The sequence below is a fragment of the Chaetodon trifascialis genome, chromosome 16 (assembly GCF_039877785.1).
Source record: "Chaetodon trifascialis isolate fChaTrf1 chromosome 16, fChaTrf1.hap1, whole genome shotgun sequence".
Lineage (NCBI taxonomy): Eukaryota > Metazoa > Chordata > Actinopteri > Chaetodontiformes > Chaetodontidae > Chaetodon > Chaetodon trifascialis.
In genome coordinates this window covers 14,581,565-14,608,328 of record NC_092071.1, presented here as the reverse complement: position 1 = coordinate 14,608,328, position 26,764 = coordinate 14,581,565, and the positions used below count along the sequence as shown (strand labels likewise).

Genomic DNA, 26,764 nt, shown 5'->3' with positions numbered 1-26,764 from the left:
TGTCATAAAGGTGTTTTTCATCTATCTTGATTGTTATGTATGATCCCCTACCTAGTTAGCAGATCAATTCATGACTTACCAAACCTCAGAATATATCCTACTGTGACATGCTAAAGCGCAAGTCGAGCACCTTGCTATGCTTTGTATTTGGACATGCAAAAACTGCCTTTTTTCAAACCTTAAATTGCCTAATGCCACCACAGATTTTTAGTAGATCTGGGCCTCTGTTACACATATGATGAGTGAGCCTGCAAAACAAAGCTGTTTGTCACAGATGTCACCATTAACGATATACAAGAAAATTTCACTCAGCACTCAAGAATAGCAGTGACAGCTTGATCTAAGTCTGCACGGGTGGAAGAAGCACATAAACAACAGAGCTTTTGATGTGCTGAATCCAGCTCAAATTAAAACCTGTCTTTCAGACAGAATCATAGTGTTGCCATGCTCAGTGCTCAGCGCCTGTGACACAAAGGCCAAATGTGTTCAGGGTTCAGGGCAGAGTCATTGTTTGATAGCTTTGGAAGCATCCATGATGGGGTGCGTGTTTTCTCCTCATGTCTTTGTTTGTCGGCCATTTTTTTCAGGGATTGTTCAACCGCAATGAGAAAAGGCTGTAGTTCAAGGAGCCGCTTGTTATTGCACTTTTGTGCAGCTAAGTGAGTGTGTCCATCAACAACATGTCGTTCAGTGAGGAAGCTGCAAACCATCTTTGGAGCGCATGCTTTGTCCGAATGGATGCCGAGATTACAATCCTGCAAATCACTGTGAGTCAGTTTGTTTATATGCAGCTCATATATCAATATCCCTGAACATATATACTCAAATAAACAGTTTATTCCAAATATTAGCATGGATGGTTAGATAATGTTCAGCATAACAGCTAATGTATGATTTACCTACATGTTATCTGACTCTATAAGCACATTTGGACTTAGAGTGGTGTGCAGGGGACAACCTTTTCTCTGAATCCCAGTGTAAACGTTTGCTCTGCAGCTCTGCAGGTTTTTACATTAACAGGTTCAAACACAAAAAGACACTACCTCCACCACGAGTGATGTGCTTGGTCCCTTTAGGTTAGATCGAGCAACAGACATGATACATTCAGTGTGAGCAGTGTTTTCTCTCTTTTGGGTTCTCTTTGTTGCAAGACAGTAAAATGTAAGTTATGCAGGCAAAGTTACACTTTCAAGGTTTGACTGAAGTATCTATGTACACCAGAAGCTACACTCAGTCGAACTGTACATCATCACAGAGCCACAGAGGGGAGCAACGTCTCAGCTGCTCCTGCAGGAATTCGTTCATGATTCACATATTTAACCTTTTATCTCGTTATCTCACTGCCAAACAGCTAAGCCTATTTACAGGACTAATGTAACCTTGTGCCAACTAAAACAACTTCATGTATCAAACCCCCTCACAAAAGGAACAAATCCCCTCTCCACATTACAAAACGATGAAATCAATACAAAACTAAAGGGAGCAGACATGGAAATGCACAGTAGAAAATGAGTTGTGCATGTGTGCAAGAGCGGAGGGAACCAACGGTACAGAGAGAGAGAGAGAAAACTCCCAGAGAAATGAGCAGAGAAGCTATATTTTTAGGCTTCCACAAAAAAAAAAGTTACATTTGCTAAATCTTACCCCAAGTGACCTGTGGCAAGAGTAATATCACATTTGATAAACTCAGACTTATCATTTATGTCCTATCATTTGAAAACTACTAGTTCACCACAGTGTGTCCAGATCTTTGTGTCAGATGCTCAGTGCCCTTTCCATACAGTCCAACTGCCTCGAAACCTCTGATTTAGGGACAGTGATGCTTTTCACAAGAATGGCATCGTTGAAGGTGACGTCAACATCTTTTGATACAGTTTAGGACAATACGAAGATTATATGTCAGATGGACACACGGCCGTGTCTTCAGACTGCAGAGTCTTTAAAGCAAGAGTGCCCACCAGCACAGATCCTGGATCAAACTGCCAGACCATTTAGAGTAAAAAAATGGCTTACAAGGGCACTGCAAATCTACATAAGCCATAAAAGCCATGCCACATATACACCCTGTTCGGGCTATTCTCTCTTAAAGGGACATGCGCACAGTTTACAAACAGAGGAGGCAAAAAGACTGCTGAGAAAGCAGCAGGGTTGGGAAAGTTACTTTCAAAATCTCGCCCACTACTCATTCCTGATTGATAACTTGCAACTGCACTTCCATTTAAAAGCCAATGTATCAGTTACAATATGATCCATTCATTTGAATGTCGGATCGAGCAATTTGTGCTAAAGTCAAATCATTATTTCAGCATGTGCAAAACTGTCGTCTGCTCTGTTTTTAAAGTTGTACCAGACTGGGTTAGTTTTTTTTTTTTTTTTTTTAAACAGTCAGGTCACTTTAACTTACTACAAGTAATCCGTTGTTCCCAACCCTGTAAAGCAGTGAGCGTGGCAGACCAGTCACATGCACACTATGGGAAATGTTAGGCTAGACACATGAGTACTAACCTTTGGCTCTCTGGCTGCTGGGTATTAAACATCATACAGAATAACAGGCAGCTGCAAGGGGAGGGGATTCAGATGTCCAATGAAAGCACCGTTCACGCAGTAAAGTTGCATTTTAGCACAGAGGTGGGTTTTTTTTCACTTTTTGATTAAGAGTCAAATCTGCTTTGACAGCAGTTGAATATCTTTCGAGCTCTCTTGGTCTCTGTGGTTGGCAGAGGCCTGTCGGTCCAATCAGCTTTAGTCTCCCCCTCTGTAGAAATAACTAGTCTGTGAACAATCTGCAGTGAGCAATATATGACCTGTTGTTTTTTTTTTTTTTTCACAATTGAGAGATCTTCTTTTTTTCATACATGATACAATGTACTGCGCAAAATGGATATGCGCACATACTGGAAGCATAATGTTGCTGAGGACATGCAAGTTGTTGAGTATACAGCAGAGCAAAAAGCGATGTTTCCCAATGTCATTGTCTTCCTCGTCCTCTTGAAACATCATCTGTCACTCAGATTTGCATCTTCAAGCGCGCAACTCTTTCTTTGAGTGTGGTTTATTCCCCAGCAGGGCATCAATCTCAGTGATGGTTTGAGGGGTCATTTGGGACAAAATCTGCAAGGAGGGAGGAAGAACGACAGTCAGTTTCAAATGTGATCTGTCACTTTTGACACTGCGTATTACGCACAAAATAGAATATCTGTTGGTTGGAACAATCACGGCTCAATGTGTCGGGCAAAATTATTGATGCAGGAGGAATAAAGGGAGAAGAAATCTACCCGGAGGGCACCCAGGTTCTCAAGCAGCTGGTCTGTAGTAGAAACACCCAGAAGTACTGAGCTGACTCCCTCACTGCGCAGACACCAGGCTGGAAAAAAGAGAGAAAGCCAGTGAGTGATAACCATGGAAAAGTAGGATTTTTTTGTATGAATCACATGCTGCTGTTTCAAATTTACCCATGTCTAATGGCCAACTTAAACATGTATCCAAGGAAAAAGATAAAACATATTGAATCAATAATTTCATGACTAAAGAAAGAACAAGTGTCTGTGTGTCTGCACTGTACAATCCTGTTTTTTTTGCCTGGGTTGTACCTATGGCTAACTGTGCAGCGGTGCAGCCCAGTCTGTCCGCCAGTAGATGGAGCTCCTTGATTTTAGCGAGCTGCCTGCGGCCCTCCTCGCTGTTCACTCGCTCCTTGAGCCACTGGTACCCCTTCACCATGAGCAAAATGGAGAAAAGCATTGGTACAGTACTGATTTCACACCGCAATGCCCCACTGATTAGGGAGAGAATTAAACTGAGGCTGATTTTCAGGGAGAGAAATCCCAGAGGAGGGCCGGTCAAATCAAACTGACCTTCATTGCTGCTCTGGAGCACTCTGGTACACCATCGCTGTACTTCCCTGTGATTAATCCACAGGCAAGTGGAGACCAGGTCATGGCTCCAACACCTGAAAGAGTGGATTAAGGATAGGCATTGGAATGAAGCAAAACATTAAACTGGAAAAATAAAGATATGTAGAGCTGCGAGACCGAGGACGTCTGACCGATCTTGTGGTAGAGCTCAGGAAGCTGCACCTCCACTTTATCCCTCTGGAAATAGTGATACTCTGCCTGCTCACACACTGGTGGTATCAGGTTGAACTGGCGTGCCACCGAGTAAGCCTCCTGGTGCCGAACAGACAGAAACAAAATGCCGTGGTTACCACTCAGCATTTGTGCCATAAACTGACAGCATTATATTAGCAGAGTGACCCTGTGTGAATGGGAGAGCAGCATTCACCATGATTTCCATGGCACTCCAGCGTGAGGTCCCCCAGTACATGGCCATACCCTGGTTTATTACAAACGTCATGGCCCGTACAATCTCTGCAAATCACAGGAAATAACATCATATTTCAATTACATTTATCACTTTAAGGTTCTTTTTTTTTTTTTTTTTTTTTACAGCTTTTTCGTGCAGACATAAAACCACTGTAATGACTACCACATGATATCTGCAGCAAACATGAGATCCAAACATCAGTAACTGACCTTCCATTGGACTGTTGACATCATTTCTGTTGGCAAAGACGATGTCCACATAATCTAGCTGCAGTCTCAATAAGGATCCTCTTAAACCTGTAAAACAGTGGTCGATGATTAATCATTATCATTATTTCATCTGGTTCTGGCTCTGCAAGGCTGCAGTGAGGCACAGCTGTGCTTTGAACTAAATGCTAATGTCGGCATGCTAACATGCTCTCAGAGACAATTCTAACATGCTGATGCTGGGCAGGTATAATGTTTACCATGTTCACCATATGGTTTAATGTGTTAACATGCTAACATGTGCTAGTTAGCAGTCAACACAGTGAGTTAAAGCTGATGGGAATGTTATTAGTTTTCCAGATATAAACCAAAACATGGGACAAATTGAAAACTCGACCTGATGATGGCACTAGATGAGAAGTTAAAGGGACAAAACAGTGATAGCAGTTCATCCTGAGGGCGACGTGAATTTCTGTACCAAATTTCATGATGATCCGTCCTGCAGTTTAGATATTTCGTTAAAAAACACAGATATTAACCATATAGCGGTACCATGAATGTTTGTACAAAACTTCATGGGAATCCATCTGAAATATTTAAATGTGGACCAACAGAACGACACCACCGTCCATAAAGCCACACCACTAATATGGCTAAAAAGAAGTCAGCGTGGTAGAAATTACAGAAAAGAGCGTCCGTGCAGCATTTTGACCTTAACTTTGCCCAAGAAATCAATGATTATTCTCAGCGCAGTATCTTGCTGGAGGCTAACAATCTATTATTTTATGCCAGTTCTCAATTTTTTGTGACACTGTTCCAACTTTCCAACCTTGGATATGTTAATAATTTGATGTAGAGGTTAAAGTCACACACAAAGTGAAGATATGAGCACTGTCCATGCATGAAGCTCGCTCATTACGCAATGGCCTCAAATCAAAAGCCTCATGACAATGATGCTAAGACAGCCCATTCAGCTCCTTGGTGAATGGTCACCTCAAGGCCATACTACTTACAGCACAAAGAAGATGACCGTACACAAGTTCAGAAGTCTCTCAGCTTTCTTTAGGATTATTCTCGGGAGGGGGAGCTGATTGAAAACAACGAACCTGAGATGCTGTCAGAGCCGAAGCTTCGTCTCTACGTCCCTCGTCTAACCCCCTGTACTTTTGCCTTCCTTTGTCCCAGACACAAGACAGAAATCAGACTTCACTCTGCATTTCCATTCTTCCCCTTTAGGAGAATCATGCACCTCATCTCCTGCTAACATATCTCCACAACCACTACAAACGTTTTCCCTCAGCTGTTCTGAAACACAGTCACTTCTTTGATTTGAAGGCACGCGGACGCATTTACTGTGACATGCGACGTGGAGCGGCTTTAACCGAGCGAGACAAACAGTGCTCACACTCAGAGATTAAAGGGTCATCAGATGATTCATCACAACTCTGTGTCTGTTGTAGGGGTTGAACTGATGCACTCTGGGAAGCATTTGTACACAATAAAAGACCCCCACACTCCAATGAAACAGACTTTTGAATTTTAATGTGCAGTATGTTCTATGTTAAGTAAATAAATAACGATTTAGTAACAACACAACTTTGAAAATTGAGCCCTTTCCTTTAATTTTGTTATTATATTTGAGCTGTAGGATTACATACTGAGTTTCATGAGCTGGACCTCACCCTGAACCTTCTTGTATTTGGTTGTGATACTTTAGAAATGAATTCCAGGTACTTCATTGAAAAAAAAAAAGAAAAAAAAAAAGATTACACTCTACCTTCAATAATGTGCTTTCTGGAGAGCCCCCGCTCTGTCTCTGCTCTGTGGAGTGATGAAAAGACATATTTTTGATGTTCTGTTGAAATGAACGATGAAAGCAAGGATTTTGATTGGAAAATGAAAATTCAGCCATTTAACGTTATACTTACTGGCCTCCCCAGTAGATTTTTGTTGTGATGACAAAACTTGAACGCCTGGCAAGGACACAGGAGGGTTCAGAGCACAGTTAATTATGGGAAAATCGAATCATTTCTACCTCTAATAGTTTGTTCAGTATCTAAGCATGACAGACAGAATTTCCTTTCTCTGTGCCTGCAATCTTTGGCACATTAAAAAAATCTATTTGGACCGATATTGTATTTCTTTCTTCCTTTTGACAAATATCTTTCTCCAGTTGAAAAATATCTCAAGGATTTCCTGCATATTTTGTGATCTGGGAGTTTATTTTTACATTTTTAGCCTTTTATAGTCTTTCTGAAGCTAAAACTCCTCATTTGTCTAAAAAGCATGAATTTCCCTCGAGATAATTTAATGGTGCGCCTGTTCCAACAGTAATAAAACCATGTAGCAATGCAGTGCATTTCAGAACAGCAAGGGAGTATTAGGGATTATTAAGCTTTGAAAAAATAAATTCATGACCCTAACAAGAGTCAGAAAGCTTTTTACATGCAAGTGAGTCAGTTCAAAAAGATGAGTCATATCACCTCCATCCTTTCTTCTTGATGATGTTTCCTAGAGTGATTTCCGCTCTGCAGAGAAACACATCATTTATTGTGATGGTTTGATGCTGACTTCAGATCACTGCACAACAATATTAAATCATACAGAAACTGTGCAGAAACGTTTCATGAAGCCTGACTATGTAATTGTTCACTGATGAAAAACCTTTCTACAAGAAGGAAAACAGAAGCAAAAGTTTTAGCCGATGCTCGGGTGAAAAAGTGAGGTCTGACCTTCCAGAGGCATACACCTCCGCCGTGTCAAACAGGTTCACTCCGTTCTCATAAGCTATGGCCATCAGGTTCTCAGCCATCTGGGGGAACACAAAAATTGAGACTGAGAGGGGCAGACAGTGGATAAATTCCAATTACGCAGAGGTCGTCCGTGAAGGGCACTATGCAGGGAGGATAATACAGTAGACGTAATATCTAATATCTCACCATGTGACCATAGTTTCCAGGTATCAGGTCTGTGGGATTTTGAGACATGTCTATAATTGAAAACACTGAGATTTGTGCTCACAGTACAGAGTGTTTTCCACAAAAGCAATATGAATGAACGCGCTCTGCAGGCGACTTCTCACACGGAGAGAGACAACAACAATTCTCACCTCATCAGAGATCTGTGATCCAAATGTCACCCAGGTGCCTGAGCGAGAGGAGAGAGACGTTTGTTTTGTTTGAAGGTTTGAAACAAAGATGAATATTTTCCCGCCTTCAAACCGACTCACCTAACCCGAGGCAGGAAACACGGAGGCCTGACTTCCCCAGGTTCCTGTGGAAAAAAAGACAGAAAGAAAAACAGTCTGTGAAGATCAGAGATGAACGATGGGAAGAGATGGGATGATGTGTGTATTTAGGATCCATGTGCACATACAATCACAGGTGAGATCTTACAGAAGCAAAGATAGCCAATAGCGAGTAAAGTAGTTTAAGCTTTCTCCACCTTTATCAGCTAAAACTTTCAGTAAACTAATAATGCAATATACTGTATATCTGCATAGTACTTTGCATAGAGTACATTTTGCTGGCAATGCTTTGACATACTAATATTTAAGTTTTTCACAGTGTTAGTGTGGCAGTGCTACATTGACTCATGTAAAGTTTGTTCTGTACATGCAACACGCATCACTGGCTGTTGCCATATATCAAGTGTAGACCACACATTGTACATACATGTCAAGTTTGCTGCATGTTGTCAATGTACAGTCAAGTTACAACAACTACCTGTTTCATGGCAAAACATGCATTTTTTTCAGTCTTGTCATAGGAACCGCGTTGCATGGAATCTCAAAAGCTTCACAATTTAGCATTATGAAAATTTCAGGTGGATCCTGTAGAAGTTCGTGGAGCGCATGTAAATGCCAAAAACATACTAAAATTGCACATCTCAAAAGTGCCATGAGGGCTACTTTGTTGAAATTTTGTAGAGGGCGCTGTTCAGCCACACTGCCGCACTCGAGCACAGACTCATTTAAACTTTCACCACTTGTGATGTTCTTGCCAAAGTTAATGAAAGCCACCATGAAATACATCTGAGAGAGCAATGTGAGGACCAAATTTCATGAATATCGGTGCAAATTTATCCAGACTAAGACCTTCCACACTTTGGAGGGATCCAAAATGGCTGACTTTGTGTTTGACAAAACTTTTTTAAAGTAATGATATATGTTCATAATGATGAGACCGATGATCCCACAAAAATTCATGAACATCAAAGCAACTTTATGCCAAGTCCGGGGTGTGTTTAGGGGCACAATGGAGGTCGCTGACCACGCCCAAGACTGGTCACTGCACAACTTTTGCTGCAGCTTTCACCATTTCTGATGTGTGTGACAGTTTTTGAGTATCCCACCCCCTTCAAAATGTGTTGCAAATATGGAATAATAATAATCTCTACAAATACAATAATTCCTTAGTACAATTGTTCCTCAGTGCTCTGGCCATAATTACTGCCTCATGGTTGTATGAATCCGCCCACCAGTCAAGTTGCAGTTCACATCCATGTCTGTCCAGACTCATGATAAACATAGTGAAGACTTTGAAGAAATTGAATAAAAGTGTATTTTTTGGTGAAATAGATATATCACTGTATTGACATGTGTGCTCCCAGTGAATAGTTTCCAGTGAGAAACATACTGTCTTCACTTCACATTTTTCCAGAGGAGCACAGAGGACTGATAGAGAGCGTGTGCTGCCATGGTGGTTATCAAAGCTCGAGCTAATAAACTAATCCTAATCTAATATTTACAATGTGTGCCCTCCACTTAAACACATGGTGCAACATCTGAAGCTCAATATCAGCAGAACCAATGGGATTATGGTGGACTACAATGACTCAAATATGGATGTTGCTGCAAAGAAGCTACAGATTGTAAAACACTGACACTTCACACACATCTTCAAACCGGCAGCACAGAAAATCTCTACAATCAGCACAGTTTGAAGGTGGACGCCCAAGATCAGTGTCACCAGTTCAATATCTGACCAAATGTGAAATATGCTCACAATCTGCTCTTCTGCTCCTGAGTGATTTTTGCAGAACATCATAATTAGCATATGAATTCTTGAAAAAATGTGTTTCCTGAGGTCGCAGTGAGCTTTGGCACCAAATTTTAATCAGCTCATCCTTGAGTCCGAGCGAACGTTTGTGTCAAATTTGAAGAAATTCCCTCAAGGCAAGGCAAGATATTGCATTCAGGGGAATGAGAAGGGTGGACGGGCGGATGGACAGACAACCCAAAAACATGTTGCCTCTGGTGACGGCTGTCGCTGGAGTGGAGGCATAAACACACAAAATGTCATCTTATTTCCATTGTGTTCCTGGACGTGAATACTTCCCCCTCTACTGCTGCTGAGTGAAAGCCTTTCTCGCCTGTGGTTAAATTACTCCCTGTGTCTAATTATTTCTGAACAATTGACCTTTTATCCTTCATATGTTAACAGTTCAGAGTATTACACTGGGTCAGTGACACAGCCGAGGGAACAGAGCTCAGCTCAGATATAGAGTCCAGGAAAAGCTCCTCTGCTCTGCGCCGTAAACGGCCCAAAATGTTCCATAAGCTGAAGAGGAGTCCATTACCCAACATGCCACATCTGATCATCCAGACAGCTGAATTTTGAAGGGCGAGTGTGGAGAAGCACAGAGCTGCATTTCTGACCACAGGAGCATGTACAGATGAAAATGGTGTGGGCTTCCTGCTCGCTCTCCTCCTCCATGCGCGCTCTCCCCCATTCTAATTAGCCGGGGAGCCAGCTGGAGAGGCAGCAGAACTGCAGTGCAACTCGCCGCTCGCCGTCTTTTATCTCCGGCGCCTCTCTCCTCTCTGCTTGTCTGCCTGCCTGCGTCCGCCGCAAATAACCAAATGCAGAAAGACAGACTGTCAGAGCAGTTACACTCAGTCGAACGAGTCCTGCTTTTATTTTCCCCGGTCTATTTTAATGCCTGACCTTAAGCTATTTTTAGATTCCTGCATATGTAAGCATTTGTGTCTGTGCCACTGTGTGAGCGTTTGCTCTGTGGGGGCGTCAGTGTTCATGTGTGCGCTGCGTGTGGGTGTGAAACGCATATTGTTTGTGTCATTTCTTTAAAGCCTGTCAAAATAGCACACAGGTGGAAGGTCAGGAATGCTATATAGATGGAAAAAAGCGCAAGCAGGGTTTGATGTTGATGATTCCTTGTATGGTAATCTGGCTCTGGTTCACCGTTTGCCAACCAATGACAGCTCTGCCTGTTCTCAGACATGACAGTCACTTTGAACTCTGGGAGTAAATAGAAATGAGGCACATGGGAGAAAACATGCTTCAGAGAAAGCTTCTTTTTTCAAATAAATATTTTTTTCATTTGTTCAGTTCTCCTTTACTGGCATTTATGTGGCATCCATCAAATGATGCCTTTTTGCCTCAACTTCAGTCAAAAAAAAGTGAGGAAAGGAACATTTTTTGTCTAACAACAAGACTGAAGCAATAACAGCACCACAGAAATATTCTGTGCTTTGCTCATGAAAAACAAAGGCTTAAAATTCATTAAAAATAGCAGAAATTAGGTCTCAGCATCAATGGAGGATAACTAGCGTACATGCACACTGAAAGCATTTAAATTACACGCTTTACATTTAAGTGCATTCCCAAACTGGACCCTATTTGAATATTGTGGTTTTTTTTTAAATAATATATTCAGCAGACTGCGTGCATTTTCATTATATCACTTCCAGTTTTACATCTGTAGTGCTGTGTATGAAAAGCCTGTTATTTAGCCTGAGGCTGTCTTGCACGCGTAATGAATGTGAATTCATTAGATCACTTAAGCCTGAATCCGACTGCGTTCACCACCTCAGACACACAGGACTGCACCTTCTCTCCAAACTTTTCAAATCGACCATGATGAAAAGCAGAGGCGCCAATAAGAAAATGCAGCAGCTAAACATGAGTCAGCATTAAGAGAATGTCAAGCACCCAGCAGCATCCGCAGCTGTTACACAAATGCAGCCTTCCTGTTTCGGTAGTCAGTGTGCTCTTTAAAGATGGAAAATAAGTGCAGGAAGCTGACAGACCAACATGTTTGGTTGACACCGTGCATGAGCTCGTAACAGGACCAAATGACACCCCGGCATGCTTTAGTGGGTGAATTTCATGATTGCTTTGCCACATGAAACACAATATTTCTTTTTTGTTTCTGGGCAATGGAGGATGTCATTGTTTCTCTGTGTGACAACTGGCCGCCCCCTCCCTGCTCTCAGCTCCACCACTCTCTGCAGTGCTGCAGTCTGCTAAATTACTATCAGTGAGTCTGGAGAGACACATGCTCTGTCCTTCCTCTCACTCGCTCCTTCGTGACAGTCTCTCCCACTCTTTCTCTCTCGCGCACACGCATGTTACAGACGCTCGGCCTACATTTCATTTGACATGGATTCGCAGGATGTTGAAAACTGACGAGATCTATAATGCGCGAGCGTCAGTGGGGCCGGTCGATGCTTTCACGTGCATATTCACGCTTGATGGGAATTACACTCCAACGCAGGCACAGATCTACATACGGTCATGCATGAATGCACCCGTGAGCCCACAGAAACACAGATGCTTCTCTGTAGCCATTGTAAGTAGGGCTGTTTTCTCTGTTTTCTTGCTTACCCCCCCCCCCTCAAAAAAAAAAAAAAACATAAATCATGAACTCCAAACGAGGTGATTATTCTTGGGTTGGCTGTTCCAAACATTATTAATGGAGGAGAGAGAGGAGGTGCACAGGTGCTCTGTCATGGTGTAGTCAGCATTTTAACCTGTGCTGACATTTACAGTTAGTTTTCACCTGAGACAGGAAGAAGACACTGTATACAGATGGTTAGGTGCAAATGATGGAGGTTTTTTTTGCCGTGGTTGTCATAAAATGCCACACACATGCTGAGCAGGCTTTTCTCCAGGGGGAAGCTAACCGAGATATTAATAACACTCACGTCAGTGCATGTGTGTGTGTGTGTGTGCTTATACCCACATATTCTGAGCACATATTGTGGGAAGACGGTGGACTGTCTGTTCTCGTTTAATAATGCTGTACACACCATTTCAGGGTTTTAAAGGGTCAGTTCACTCAAATTACGAAGAACCTGTTTTCTCACTCATGCAGAGATTTCTGCCTCGCCCTCAGCACAATGGAGATGAGCGGATTTTTATACGTGGTGCTCACAGCATCGACGAAATACTTTTATCGAGGCAACACCGACGTCGCTTTTCCATGATCAGTGTCCTTGTTGCGCTGAATGTTACGTAGACCTGTTCGCAGTTTTCAAAGGGACTATTTTTTCAATTGAAAGTGTTTTTTCTGACATGGGGCATCTGAGGAGCATCCAGAGTATCAGGGACGTTGATTCTGCTGCTGAATGAAAAGTAATAAGTGTGAGCACAAATAAAATCCCCCTCATTTCCGTCTCAGTGAGGCAGACGTTCCGGAGACTGATGTCTCACAACCTGCAGAAATAAAACTATCGGCGCTGCTTGATACCACCATAAGTGACAACGTGCATTTAGTGTGAGGCGACTCTTTAACTCGGAGGGACGGTGTAACTCTGACAGCGTTCTACTTCTTGCTTCAGCTATTATTAAAGAATTAGGCTAAACAACAGACTTTTTGTGCAATGTGATGTTTTTAATTCAGTTATATTAAAACAGTTTGGAAAATAGGTCTGTCCTAATTATAAAATACACATGCTGTGAGTGGAGCAAATGGAAAAAAAAGCACAAAGACAGACTCTCTCTCCACACACACACACACACACACACACACACACACACACACACACACACACACACACACACACACACACACACACACACACACACACACACACAAACTCATCCGCTCTCCTTAATGCTGCAAGCACTTTATTAGTGGTCGTGACTGTCCTCTTAACTGAAATTGCACGTAATGAAGTAGCACAGCTGAGAGATTACACCAGCTGATATTAAAACTGTGAACCTTGTTATATTTGTGTGAAATGTCTGTTTATGGCTGGACATCAGGATGTATATGGAGCACTCCTCTGTTTACGTTTTGGAGGTGAACTGGGCGTAAAATGCGACTTGAAGGTGAAGCAGCGCCAAAGCGGAGCATGGTTTGAACTTTGGATCGTCTCAGTGTGTTCAAAAGGAGATTATTAATGAAATTCAGTGTCAGAAAAGGTCACTGCAGTGTGCTGCTACCTGCCGACTTGTTTTATGTGTGCTGAGAGAGGGGTGAAGCCGAATTTTGGAATGATGTGGGTTTGCTGCTCTGCTGCCTTATAAATATAGACTTTGACAGCTCCAGCTGAATTTAAGATGATTAAATGGAGTCACTGAGATGTTTTGAGCTTGCCTGGTTTCTCTGTAATTTAAAAGATCTTAACTAGTTTGCTGCTTTGCCACAATAAGTGTGTGGAAACACTGAAATTACTTTTCAGTGTTCAAGACAGCTGAATATTGGGTAAAATGACTTTTTAAAGTGACCTGCTTGGTTAAAATATTATTCCAACAGCCAAAATAAATGAAAAAATCCATTCTCACTACAAGTAACTATGAATCCAAACAGCTTTTATAATGTAAAGGTTAGGGATGGGAGTCGAGAACCGGTTCTTTTTGAGAACCGGCTCCCAGTAGCTCAATTCCTTGGAGTCGTTTGCCTGCCTGGTTAACGATTCTGCTTATCGATTCCGCCTGTCTTGCACATGCGCGATAACGTCACGCACGCTGCATTGTTTTGGTTTAGAATGCAGCTGATCTGGCGTCGAGGCAGAAATGCTCCAAAGTATGGCTATATTTCACGCGAAAAGATGACACCAGGGCCACTTGCGACACGTGCAAAGTTTCCATTTCTTCAAAGGGGTGAAATACCTCCAACATGCTAAAACATTTGTCCACACAGCATGCAATTCATTTGCAGGAATGTCACGTGTTTGATACGCTACTTAGCGACGCTTGTGACTCTAGCGGCAGAGCAAACACCAGGGCGTCATCTGTTGTTAGTGCCGAAGGTAATGTTGAACTCTTACAAGCCGTGTCTGTTGTGTTAAGGTTAGCGCCATTTCACTGTGTAAACTGCTTTCGCCAAACTGCTTTGAGATGACGATGACTGCCAGAGTCAGGCTGGCTCAGAGGCTGCAGCGGGCAACGGCAGGTCTTGCGCACCTCTATCCACTCCTTTCACTGAGGCAGGGAAGAGTAAAATGACCGAGATCAGGATAAAGCAGTGTCACAGAGCAGTCACTAGATTTGTGGTGAAAGGTTTGCACCCTTTTGCCACTGTAGATGCCCCTGAATTTCGGTAGGTTAATTCATTGCATTTTATCTGGCATATCTGTTGAAATGAAAATCAGAAATTTGAGTTCTGTCAGAGTTGCATGTAGTTATTTTAACCAGTGTAGTTCTGCTTCATTCATTCCTACTCTGAGAAGTAGCTCACCTACTTTTTAGGTTTGTTCTGAGGTTATGTCACACATCATTTGTGCATACTGTATATGTTATATTTTCTGTGCAGAGATGAAAATATAAAAGACAGTTAACACAAACAAACCCATTTGTACTCTTTTATTTCCTCACCCAATGAGAATCGATAAGAGAATCGATAAGGAATCAGATCAATAAGCAAAATCGAAAATGGAATCGGAATCGTTAAATTCTTATTAATTCCCATCCCTAGTAAAGGTTTTTTTTTTAAAATTTCAACCATATATTGAATGCTTTTGAGATTTTTCCAGGACCTGTGGAAACTGTTTTTCCATTAGGCTGTGCTGCTGTTCTTACATAATGACATGCAGTGATGACTTTGTCTCTGCCGGAAGACAGCATCAGACTTTGACTTTGACTGGACGGCCTGTTCAGAAAACGTGACGAGGATTTCCTGGCACTGACTACAGTGCTCGCAGTTCAATCAAGCCCTTGTGCCATCGCGTTCATCCCCGCACAAATATTGACAGACGTAAGCCTCGTTAAACAACACTGACCCAGCAGTCGCTTCACATTTGGAAAAGATTAAGTTGTCTGCTTTCTGTGCTTTTCTATGCACAGGGTTTAAAAGCTCTTAAAGGTCTCCAACAAGCAGCTGCATAAATTATAGCTTGTACAAAGTATTGCACAAGTCTATGATTTCTATTCAGCTACCTGCTCTTATATCCTGTATTTGAGGGTGATAAATTAAATGATGTCTTTGCAGCCAAAGCACATCATAGCTTAGATACATTTTCATTACGAGCCACATTGAAGTCAAGCAAGTGAAGATTCAGCCTGACTGCCTAAAACTTGTAGCAGGACCTCACAGTGCTGTCACTAATCTGTTCAGCCAATTGGAAACTCAAAAATCCAGAGAGAGGAGAGTTGAAGGTCAAGGTCGTTGCAGGATGCCGTCTTGTTCTCCTCCCTGCTACACAAAGCGCTTGTTTCCAGAGAGTATTAATCACACTAAGACTGTGAGGCCAAATGACTTAATTATCATTTAATTATTATTCATGATGACTCCACTCTGTGAAGTCCATATTTTATCACTGTTTGGGATTCATTACAAGTTAAATACATGTGATGTCCATAGGGTTTTTATCAAAGTGGGAATCGCCTGCTTGCTCATTTTTCAACAGCTTTTTTTCAGATTTTATGCATGAGGCAACTCTAAAGACACATCCATCGCAGGAAATAGTCTGGGATCAAATGAACAAACTGAGGCTGTGAAGTCATTGTGTCCTCAGCGGGTGGAAAGGGGTAACTGTAACAGCGGGCATACTGAGAGAGTAATAAGACTGGGGCTGGATCTCTGTCTCGTAGCCACAGATGACCACAGTATATCTGGTAAACTTAATAGGGTTGTTCATCAGGATCAACGACTTGATCATCACTTCATCAGCTGCTGAGAGTTCAAAACTCACTGTTCACGTGTCCTCTAATGGAGAGCAGTACCTCTCTGCACAGCTGAATGTCAGGACACTTCAGACCCTGATTCAAATGCAAACACATGGACGCCTTGCTCTCCAGCCAAACATGCATCTGAATATGAGGTGTTATTATTGTTATGGCAGTAGCTTCCATTGTGGTATGATCACCTTCGATTGGACATTTCTATTTGTTGTTTAACTCTCTAGTTTAATTGTCTCCAAGTTCAGGAAGGCATTAATGTGCAAGAAGCAGAAAATCCTGAATGTTTAGTGAAAGAGATCACCTTGAGAGATTACCTTAGGAATAGTAGTTTGACAAAATAATGTTAACTCAAGCTTTTACAGTATCACAGCATCTAAAGGAAAGTCCATGTGCTGATGAAGACCACAGATGTGAAAAAGCCTGTAAGTGGACCTTGAGTTAAGAGTATTTTTGTATAAAACACAGTTAGATGAGAAGATTGATGCCACTCTCATGTCTATCCATTAAATATGAAGCTACTGCCAGCAGCCGGTTAGCTTAGCTTAGCATTACGACTGGAAGCAGGGGAAGACAACCAGCCTGGGTCTGTCCAACGGAACAAAATCCACCTGCCAGCTCGTCTAAAGCTCACTAATTAACACGTTATACGTTAAAACTGAACAGTCCGAGCACAGACAGTTCTGTTTAAGTTGCCCGCTGTCAACTTCTGATTGGATCACCAAAGATGCATGTTAATGGTGTAAACAGGGATGATTTGTTGGTGGCGCAGTCACTTCGGGGAGTGTTGTCGTCACCATGAAGATGCCAGACAACCGCAGCTGGGCAGCCACCCCCTGTTTCCAGTCTTTGAGCAATGCTAAGCTAATTGGCGGCTGGCTATGGCTTCGTATTTTGCGTTCAGACATACAAGCTGTATTGGTCTTCTCACTTCACTCTCTGCAAGAAAGCCAATCATTTCCCAAAGTGTTTAACTATTTCTTTGACAAATTACAAACCAAAATTCACTGCAAAGAACGAAAATGTTGGATTCAGAAACAGCACAGTGGCATTTGTGTGTCATCATCCCTGAACCCCTTCCTGTTTCTCATTGAAGCTGGTTTTACAAGCTACAACCCAAACTAACTGTAAAGCCGTGCTCCGTGGTGTTGAACGCTTTAAGTATGGCTCCCCTTCTTATATGTGATGCTTCCAGCTGCCTGCAACTGACACGACTGTCCCCTGGCCATTAGATCACAAAAAGCCATGAGAAAAGTCCAGCTGCTGCAGATGAATCTGTGCTGGAGATGCACCTGACCTGCTCACCAGGTTGCTGCTGGTGAAAAGAGAGGGCCTGGTTGCCATAGAAACCGCCCGTTTGCTGAGTGTGCTGAGTGACACTACTTTGCTTGTGTTACTTATAGACTCACCCCCCCACAGGTCCCAAAAAAGACGGTATCACTGCTGTCTTCGAAGCATTTCAAAGATTTTAAAAACATCCAACATAGTTGTGTCAACACAAATTGTTCATTTGGGTAAAACGTATCTAAAACTGTGCTTATCTAATGTCACCCTCTGGTTTACTTGAACAAATTGGTCCAAAAGTTACACAGTTATTGTAATCACATAATGATAAGTCCAATTCTTTGATATTATTTGTCAAAGATTAAAACCTAATGCTTAAATATTGATTTATTAACCCTTCATTTAATGATTAATCAGGTTTTCTCCAGAGTCGGTAAATATGAAGCATCCCTGATGAGCCATTTCTCTGTTGTTTTTGCACATTGGTCACATTTTCATCAACTTTTTCCTTGTCTTACAGACCACACGCGCACACACATGCACGCACACACAGGTTTTCAGTGCCGCAGCGCACTCGCTGTGTTCACTGTGGTATTTTAAAGAAAACGAGTCAGAAATTGCGAAACTTCGATCAAAGGAGGGAGATACAGAGAGAGTTGGGGCAGGGGGCGACAGCGGGGGCTCATGGGAGCAATAACTGGCAGCAGGTGCCATCGTCCGCAACCTGCCGGTGAGTGATGAAGACTCAGGTTAATGAGATAGCAGGAGGGATCAGAAAACATGCAGTGGAACAGGGCACACGGCGCTAACGTTCGACCCCATCTGGAAAATGGAATAAGGATGAGATCCAGTTCACTTTCTGCTGTTTGCTTCTGCTCGCCTGTGGGGTTCATTCGGCCTCCATCAATGTTATGTCCAGAAAGCTCTGACATTTACTCTCTGCACGGACACATGGGCTCAGTCGTACAGTGTGCGGACACGTCTTATGGACGTTCCCGCTTCTTCCTGACAGTCTGACTGTGACAGCAGCGTAAAATGGAGAATGTGCCACCACTGTACCACCATAAACACGCTGTGGCCGGGTGGCGGGGCTTTGAGCAGACTTGGTTGCTGAAAGGACTGATAAGCGACAGCAGTGCCGGCTGATTAGGAAATAAGACAGACAAAAACTAAAGGCATTGCCTGGGGTGTTGCCCCTGGCAACTGGGGCTGGCCATATGCTGTATAGACTTCATGCACTCCCTATTAGTGACACTTTTCCTGAGGCAGCAGAGCAACCAGAATAATCCCACCCAATCAGAAATATGTATGCAATTCTCAAGGAAGAAAAAAAAAAAAAAAGAGTAGTGAAGATATCCAAGTTTCATCTCAAGCCCCGTTCCCTTTTTAAGCATCCTATTAAATGAAAACTAAATTGACTGAAGAGAATGGCAGCGATTCAATCAGCCTCAATACCAGGAAAACAGGTCATTAAAACTCTCCTCCCAGTCATTGCATTTTACAGTCTAAATGAAGCAAACAGGCAGTGTGAGGTTATAGTCTTATAGATTATGGAAGGTGTGTGTTTTTATGTGCGTGTTTACGTAAGAGTGCATTATATTCCCCTGCTGAGCAGCCCTCCGTGAGTGCATGAACAGCTGTCCTTGTCAAGCCGAGGCTCTAATCCATCAAGGTGAGCTGACTGTCTCTCTGCCAGAAAGTAAAAGAGAGTAATTCCAAATGACACTCTTTTCTTACTGTTTATCCGCTCTGTTTTGCCCCCCCCCCCCCCCCCCCTTTACATTATGACTCAGACCTGGTATGTGCAGCAATGCTTTTTTGTGCATTTGGCACTGCTATATTATGAAAATGAAATGCTTTTAAAACCTCCAAGAAAAGCTGGGGTGTCCCAGGGTGGTTTCAGGTGAGCTGTTATTGGAGGCTTTTTATTATTCTGTGGTGAAGAGCAAGAGGCCAGAGTAACATCTGCATTAAACACAAATGCTCCTATATGCATACTGTCTGCCATGCTCTGATAACAGTATTTCTGTTGGGTATGGATTATATAAGCAGTTTTACATCCGGCAGCGTAAGCGTTTTTCTAAAGAGTAAATGTCATTCTTTATAATGTCAGTAAAATCACTGCTGTCTGCGCGCTCACTGAGCTGCTTCGCTAATAAATATGTAGGCAGCCTGAACAGTACGTTACAGAAGGCATGCTGGTGACAATTCAAGCTAACCTGAAGTTCACCTCACATCTCAGCCAAACGGATGGACAGAAATAGAAAGAACAGAAAGCCTGGCTGCCAGAGCTTCGTGATGAGAGGAGGGCCGGCCGCATCACCTGTGGAGGATTTGCCACTGATGCTCGTCATGATAATCTAGTACCCGTGAGATAATCTGCAGGTCAAAAGGCCGCAGGAATCACAGTGAAATGAGAACCACCCCTCCACCCTGTTGAAGCTCCAGCCCCTGATCTCCATACTCACCTGTACTTCATACTGGTGTGGCGCCCGATGGCCTCCTTCATGTGGGCATGGCCCTGTGGGGCCTGACGGGACCCGGACCCATCTCTGGTCTTGACTGAGCCTTGGGAGATGTAGTTGCCATTACTCCCTTGTCCACTACCTCCTCCTCCACCACCTCCTCCTCCACTGCCACCACCACCGCCACCTCCTCCTCCTCCTCCACCTCCTCCCCCTACTCCTCCACTGCTTCCTCCTGGAGGCGGAGCGGTGCGAAGGCCACAAAGTCGGTCCTCACTGCGACTCTTGAGGTTGTGCTCGGTGCAGGCGAAAGACACCTGCATCCTGACCCTGGTTTCCGGTGTCTCTTATTTTGAGAGAGTGTGTGTGTGTGTGTTTGGGAGTGACCCTTTCAGGAAGTCACACGAGCAGTAATGTCTGTAAACTGTTGGTGCTGCTTGACACTGGTTCCTCCGTTGTGCTGCTGTGGCCGAGCAGTGCTGCTCATACAAAGGGCTCAGACGGGGCAGGTCAGAGATTTTGGCTGCGAGTCGGTGGGAGCAGGCAGGAGTCCAGCCTCTAACATGACACACACAGAGTTACCGTCTGCTCTGTCTCCTGTCTGGTGATGCAAACCTGGCAAAAGGCTCTTTGAGTTTTCACACTCACAAGATGCATCAGGGCTGCTCTCCAAAAAATCCTCAGGAAGCTTGTAAGCTCACAGCAGTCCTCAGACGGATTTTGGGGATGTGGCAGCTCGCGGGGGAAACCTCAGCGCCTCCCTCTAGAGCGTCAGCAGCTCGGCCTTTCCCCCCACATACATGCACGGCTTATGTTGGGGGGTGAAACACCTGATAGCTCGTCTTCTCTTCAGCTGAGGTGAGTTGTGTCTGTCTTGAGCCGAGGAGCTCCGGAGTGTGCCGCAGCACCGACACGATCACAGCTACAGGCATCCTCGCACCTCGCGTCGAAAGAAGGCATTTTTTTTTTCTTTTTCTCTGTGTTTCGTTTCTGGTCGCAAGGTGGGTCAGCAAAAACCGGCTTGGATTGCTCGAATTTACATTGCCGAGGCGAGCAGTCCGAGACTTGATGCGAATTCACACAGTCAAACCCCACCGATGCATCATCGCCCAGCAGCCTCACGCAGCATCAAATTGATGCAAGAGAAAGAGGGAGAGAGGGAGAGGAGGGGGGGAGAGAAACAAATTCAACAGCAAACACCGAGCCGGGTTTTTTTTTATTACCCTCAGCGTGTGAAGTCGATCACATACCGGCAGCAGCAGCAACTGTGCGGCTCTCCTGTTGTTCGACAGAATCTCACGGTGCCCGGGTTTGAAAAAAATGCCGGCATGCTGGCCCAAAAATCAGCTGCAGCGGACGCTTCCAAACGCTCGATGCCGCCGCTCGGCTCTCCCTCATCGCATCATTTTTGTCAGGTCAGAGTCTGACTTCTGCTTCTTCTTTCCTTTTCTTTTTTTCTTTTCTTTTTTTTCTCCAGAGGCTCCAAAAAATGTTCACGACACACAAGCAATGTGGGGGTTTTCAAGATGCTCTCTCTCTCTCTCTCTCTCTCTCTCTCTCTCTCTCTCTCTCTCTCTCTCTCTCTCTCTCTCTCTCTCTCTCGGGTGTGATCTCTACATTTTTCATCACACTGGTGTACAAACATCTCATCACATCGTCACATTATGTCAGTGGAGCTTATGCACACTCCGCTGGGCTTTGAAATTAAAAAACTAAAATCTCCATGCACCAGATTTTTTTTAAATATGTGCACACGAGATTTGATATCTAGCATTAATATAATGTTATTGCACTTTAATTTCGGCATTAAATCGCCAGGGATCCTCATTTTTCACACCTCCCTCTGCCATATGCAGGGATCCCTCTTTGCCTTTCTACCACACCCATGTTTCCATGTTCAGAACAGTCTGTGTATCTATATGGCCAATCACCCAAATTGCACTGCAACACTGGATCATCACCATCACCTCACAACAGAGAGGAGCTACACGACTTCTAAGTCACATCACATCACATCATAACAAAGCACAGCCTGGCATATCATATCACACTGCATCACATCATATTAAAAGGAACCAGATGTGTCATTTGGTGGCCAGGCAATGATAATGGTTCCTTCAAGGCGGTGTTTACAGTCTGAGGCATGCTGCCATGTCCTTAGAGAAGGCTGTCAATCCGGAAAGTTTCACGTTGCACAGCGGGACGATCTGCAAAATACTTGTCTCGTGCAGATAAAAATGCAGACGCGCATGCAAACATTCATCATTTCTGTCAACATGCTCCCAGTAGTCGTGTCTAATGAAATCTTGCTTTAGAGCAATCTGCGCTCGCAGGATGATCCCAGAGCAGATTGCGCGGCAGTCAGCTGCCAGCAGAAGGTAACTTGAGATGGAGTTTTGAAGACCTAGGCCTATTCAGTACAAGTTAGCACTGGGAAGTTCCCAGCTGTATGGGCAGAGAGAAAATGTGAGAGGAGGAGAGGGTTTAATGATCTCCTGTCCTGTTAAAGCACAGCGATGAGCACAAATATGAGGAATCTGCAGCCACAAATTTCCCAAGAATCACTTAATTCTGTTTTCCAGACTTTGAACAAATTCATATCATAAGTGAATGAAGATAAATCTGCATAATCACTTTGGCTAAATCTTCATCACAGGCTTAACCTTCACCTTCACGTCCATCAACGTCATCAATTTAACAGCACTCGTCCTGCTTGACAGTTCAGAAACTATATCACACTGATGTGGACTTACACAGAGCACCACATGGAAGTTCTGTATCGACTGACAACAACAATGAACCCGTCTTTAGATGCACCCATTCACTTCTCTGGGAATAAGAAGGCTATGTGGACCATCTATGGATAGCTGTGGACCGTCCTCCTTATCGAGAAACATTATACAACAGATTGTACCACGAGAATGTCCTTGAAAGACTCCAAAGCTCAGCGCAAAGCCTGTTTCTTCTGTGATCCTCTATAAACTGCCGAGTCTCCTTCCACAATGCTCAAGTTTATTTGCATAATGATGTTTCTCGTTTTCAAAATGTTGCCTGCAGCACAGTAAATCTCTTATTTTAGTGTGGTAGTCTCCAAATATATCTCTCCATTCATTGATTTTAGGTGAGCCTCCCTCCCTTGATCACATGTAGCCACAAATCTAAAAAGAAAATACGCCAGGGCTGTTGAAGAACTATGTTATGATGGAGGAGCTCAGTTTGTCCAGTGTTTTTTATGCATTTAAAGGATTCGTCACTTTGTCCTCATTTCAGTCAGCTAAGTTTTCATTTAAAAACAATTTGCAGCCACAGTAAAGCTAACATTGTAACACATGTTAAATATAGCTAGTTTTGAAATACATTGTCCAGTAAGAAGAATGAAGAAGTCATCTCCCACTGTGACACATTGTCATTTTTCTGGTAGCTGCAGGGATGCTAACAGCTGGTTTTCTCCTCCTTGGGCTGCAGCAGACTTAAACAATGCTCAGAAGTGCTTGTGTTGTGCCTCTATGTGAAATGTGCGTGTAGTTTAGCAAAGCTGAGGGCATTCCTTCAGACATGCCGCTTTGCTTGTGGTTTTGGTTCTTGTTAAAAACGGTTCCGCTTCACATGAAGATGGTTACAAAGAGGACAGCCACATGACATTTATTGAAGACTTTCAGTAGAATTCATTTTGCTTCAATATGTCAAAGAACATGAAGTCATTTGACAAAATGTGATATGTTTATATACGTCTAATCTTTAAGTTTTATTTTATGTAAAGAGGCATCTGTTTGCCAAAATGTAAGTATTTCCCTCAGTGTCCCAGATTTGTCAGCACTCAGGAAAGCAGTGGATGTGTGGACAATTGCTGTTTCCAGCAAAAGCAGCAAATTAGAGAGAACACCAAACTGAATCGTTTGCTGTTGTCTTGATTATAAGTGATCACTTTCAGTCATTAGGCAGTTCAGATCTGATGCGTCATTACACTAATTAACCAAGGCTAACACATCCCATGCACAGAGGGCTGTATGGAGACTGCTGCCATTACAGAGATGAGGTGTAAGAAGAAATTCACAAGCACCAGCGATGGAAGCAGTGCTGTCAGCAGTCGCTTCAGATGCTCTCTGATATGTCATTCATTGATTTCAGTCATCAAACGCATGCTGCTAGAAAATGTTACCGATCGCTCGGAGAGTACATGAGGCGTGTTTTCTTTTATTTATCCACACAAATCTTACTATTTAAGCTGCATTTTTGCAATCCTTTTTCTGGTTTTGAGTCATTGCGCTGCCTGGTCCTCACACCAGGCTGACACTGCCACCTAGAGGTGGCTTTACAGGACTCTTCATGCCTGTGTGCATCTGTTTGGGATGTAGCCTGTCAAATAAATGCCATATTGTGTCTCAGCAGCCCTATTTCCTAAAATAATTGGTTTATATATGGCTATTGTTCAAGCAGCCGCTGATATTCTTAAGTGCACACAAATCTGCAATGATGAAATACGCAACAATGTGGTGTATAAAATAAGATAATCCTGTATTGATCCCCCTGAGGGGAAATTCGGGTGTTACAGCAGCACAAAGACTGAATAAGTACAGATCAATAGAGACTTAGAGAATAACTAATTATGAATATATGAAATAAGACTAGAATAAAATAGAAATAATACAAGAGCAATTAATGTCAAAAATTCAAATTAGAGGCAATAGCAGCACACATAGAGCGCCCACAACTGGTGTCACACTTGAACTAATGTGTTATGGATTCACAACAACCTTTTCATCCCAAAATAGCTGTAGCGAGCACTTTCAGCTGAGAGATACGAGCACTGTAACGACCAACTGCCCATCCTCTGCTGTCAAAGCATGCATCATTAACCCCAAAACTTACACCCCGCTGATGCTGACCCTGTCAAGCTGTCTTTGGGAGAAGATTTAAGACAATGATTGACGCACCAGTCAGTAAGTGACTGTATCTGGCATCATCATCATCAGTGCTCCTGAACAGACAGATGTTTCTGCAGTCCGGCCACATTTATTCAGCACTGCTGTGCTTTGAAATCTCATCAAACGCGTGATTTTTCTTTCTAGGTCACTGGTGGGGAAAAAAAACAGCAAGTATATTTCTTTTTTTTTGTTCACCCATGAATGTCTCCACTCACTGCCTTCAATTGCAGCCCTCTTCAAACACTGAACTACAGTCATGCATTAGTAATATATTAGAAAAACATTAATCATGGTTTTTAAATGGATCATCGACAGGATGCTTTGGCATATTTTTGACTTTCTCAAATTAACCTCTTATTAAAGGTATGGCAGCTTTCTGTGCATATTCAGTTGTTATTTGCTGCTTTTTGCTACGCAGTCATTCTCTCATTGCAGCCTCTTTAATGTGCAGGTTGAGAGAGGAGTGACTGTAGAGAAGAGCAGGTTTAATTTTACACTATTTTACTTACATCTGTCATTACTAACGTGTTTTTATTCTCAGAAATCAAATTGCATGATAGTTTCACAGTGTGATGATGCTGTACTTTTGCCCCTCTTTCCGCTTCCTGCCCTCTCACCTGTATGTCATCGCGGAGCGCTCAGCCTCGCACTCGGCCAGGGAGAGGCCACATTCTCTCAGGTAGAGCTCAAGTCGACGTCGCTCCACCAGTCTGTGCGCCGCCTCCAGGATCTGAGAGGCCAGGGCCTCTGACTCGGTCCTCTGGTCCGGGGTCTTGCTGCTCCGGGCCCCTGATTTGGCCACGATACTCCCTGAGGAGGATGATGCCTTGGGCTTCTTACTGATGCCATAGAGGTCTTCCACTGAGTATTTCCCTCCTTTACCTCCTCCAGTTCCACCACGGCTGGCAAACATTGCTATCTGCAATCAAGTGCTGCAAACCGATGAAAATCCTTCGTCTCTTTTGCTCGGGTTTGTCTGCTACATCTACTTTGGGCAAAAGCTGCTTCTGAGTTAGAAACAAAACAACAAGGCAGTGCTATTTTGATAGAGATTCGTGAAGATTTGAAACATCCGGCCCGAGGATGTCAGACATCAAACCGCTGGAAACAGGAACTTAAAGCACCTGTAAAATATCAAAAAGTCTTGATTGCTCCTTTGTGGAGTCTAAATCCAAAATAAAACAAAGCCAGTCCCAACATGTCAGCAGCAACACCCAGTCACAAATAATGACTCCCGCTGATATGAGGTGCCTCTTTGAGTAAAAATGGATGGGAAAAGCAATCTGCATCTTTCTCTCTTTATCTCTTAAAAGAGGGATTTGTGTCGAAGCCCCACCAGCTTACATTTGTCCAGATTAAGAGAGTGCCCGGATGAAGTGTCTGTACTTCTGCGCCTATCGTATAATCTGACTCTATGGAGGCTGTGAGAGTTCACCTCTGACCTTTTTTTCAGATACTGAGTAGTAATGCGTTTTTTCGTGTTTTTTCTTGCCAACATTTACAATTATTGGTTGATCTGCAGGGGCAATGTCATCAGTCTTGCTGCCTTCCAGCTCCTGTTGGCTTGAACAAAGAGAGAGTGGCATCCTCCCAAAGCCTGGCACCGGCTTCAGGCCAGTGCTGAGTGTTATTGTCGGGGTCCGGGTTAATGCGCAAGCCAAACCCCCAGTGCCTGATTTTCACACAAACAATAA

General features: G+C 43.3%; 1 protein-coding gene across 2 annotated transcripts; it reads right to left on the bottom strand.

Moving 5' to 3' along the window:
- Positions 1-1,559: 1,559 nt before the first annotated feature.
- LOC139344374 (voltage-gated potassium channel subunit beta-2-like) lies at positions 1,560-26,093 on the bottom strand. Of its 2 annotated transcripts, none has more exons than XM_070982478.1 (14): positions 25,688-26,093; positions 7,759-7,802; positions 7,639-7,676; positions 7,262-7,341; positions 7,013-7,057; positions 6,458-6,502; positions 6,307-6,350; positions 4,533-4,619; positions 4,282-4,367; positions 4,046-4,166; positions 3,855-3,949; positions 3,591-3,711; positions 3,276-3,364; positions 1,560-3,111 (listed from the first exon to the last, which is right to left on the bottom strand). In XM_070982478.1, exons 1-14 carry the CDS (start codon positions 25,981-25,983, stop codon positions 3,022-3,024), a joined length of 1,281 nt encoding a protein of 426 aa, XP_070838579.1. In that variant the 5' UTR covers positions 25,984-26,093; the 3' UTR covers positions 1,560-3,021. The 2 variants fall into 2 exon arrangements, with proteins under 2 accessions (XP_070838579.1, XP_070838578.1); XM_070982477.1 differs by lacking the exon at positions 25,688-26,093 and adding an exon at positions 20,149-21,699.
- Between the last annotated feature and the right edge of the window lie 671 nt (positions 26,094-26,764).

Bases quoted from the DNA above. Each gene is read 5' to 3' on its own strand.
- LOC139344374 (XM_070982477.1), bottom strand. From the start codon at position 20,468: ATGCAGGTGTCTTTCGCCTGCACCGAGCACAACCTCAAGAGTCGCAGT. The intron at 7,803-20,148 runs GTGAGTATGGAG...TTTTTTCCACAG, and splicing joins CACACCAGTATGAAGTACAG to GAACCTGGGGAAGTCAGGCC. The intron at 3,950-4,045 runs GTCAGACGTCCT...CCACTCTTTCAG, and splicing joins TGAGCTCTACCACAAGATCG to GTGTTGGAGCCATGACCTGG.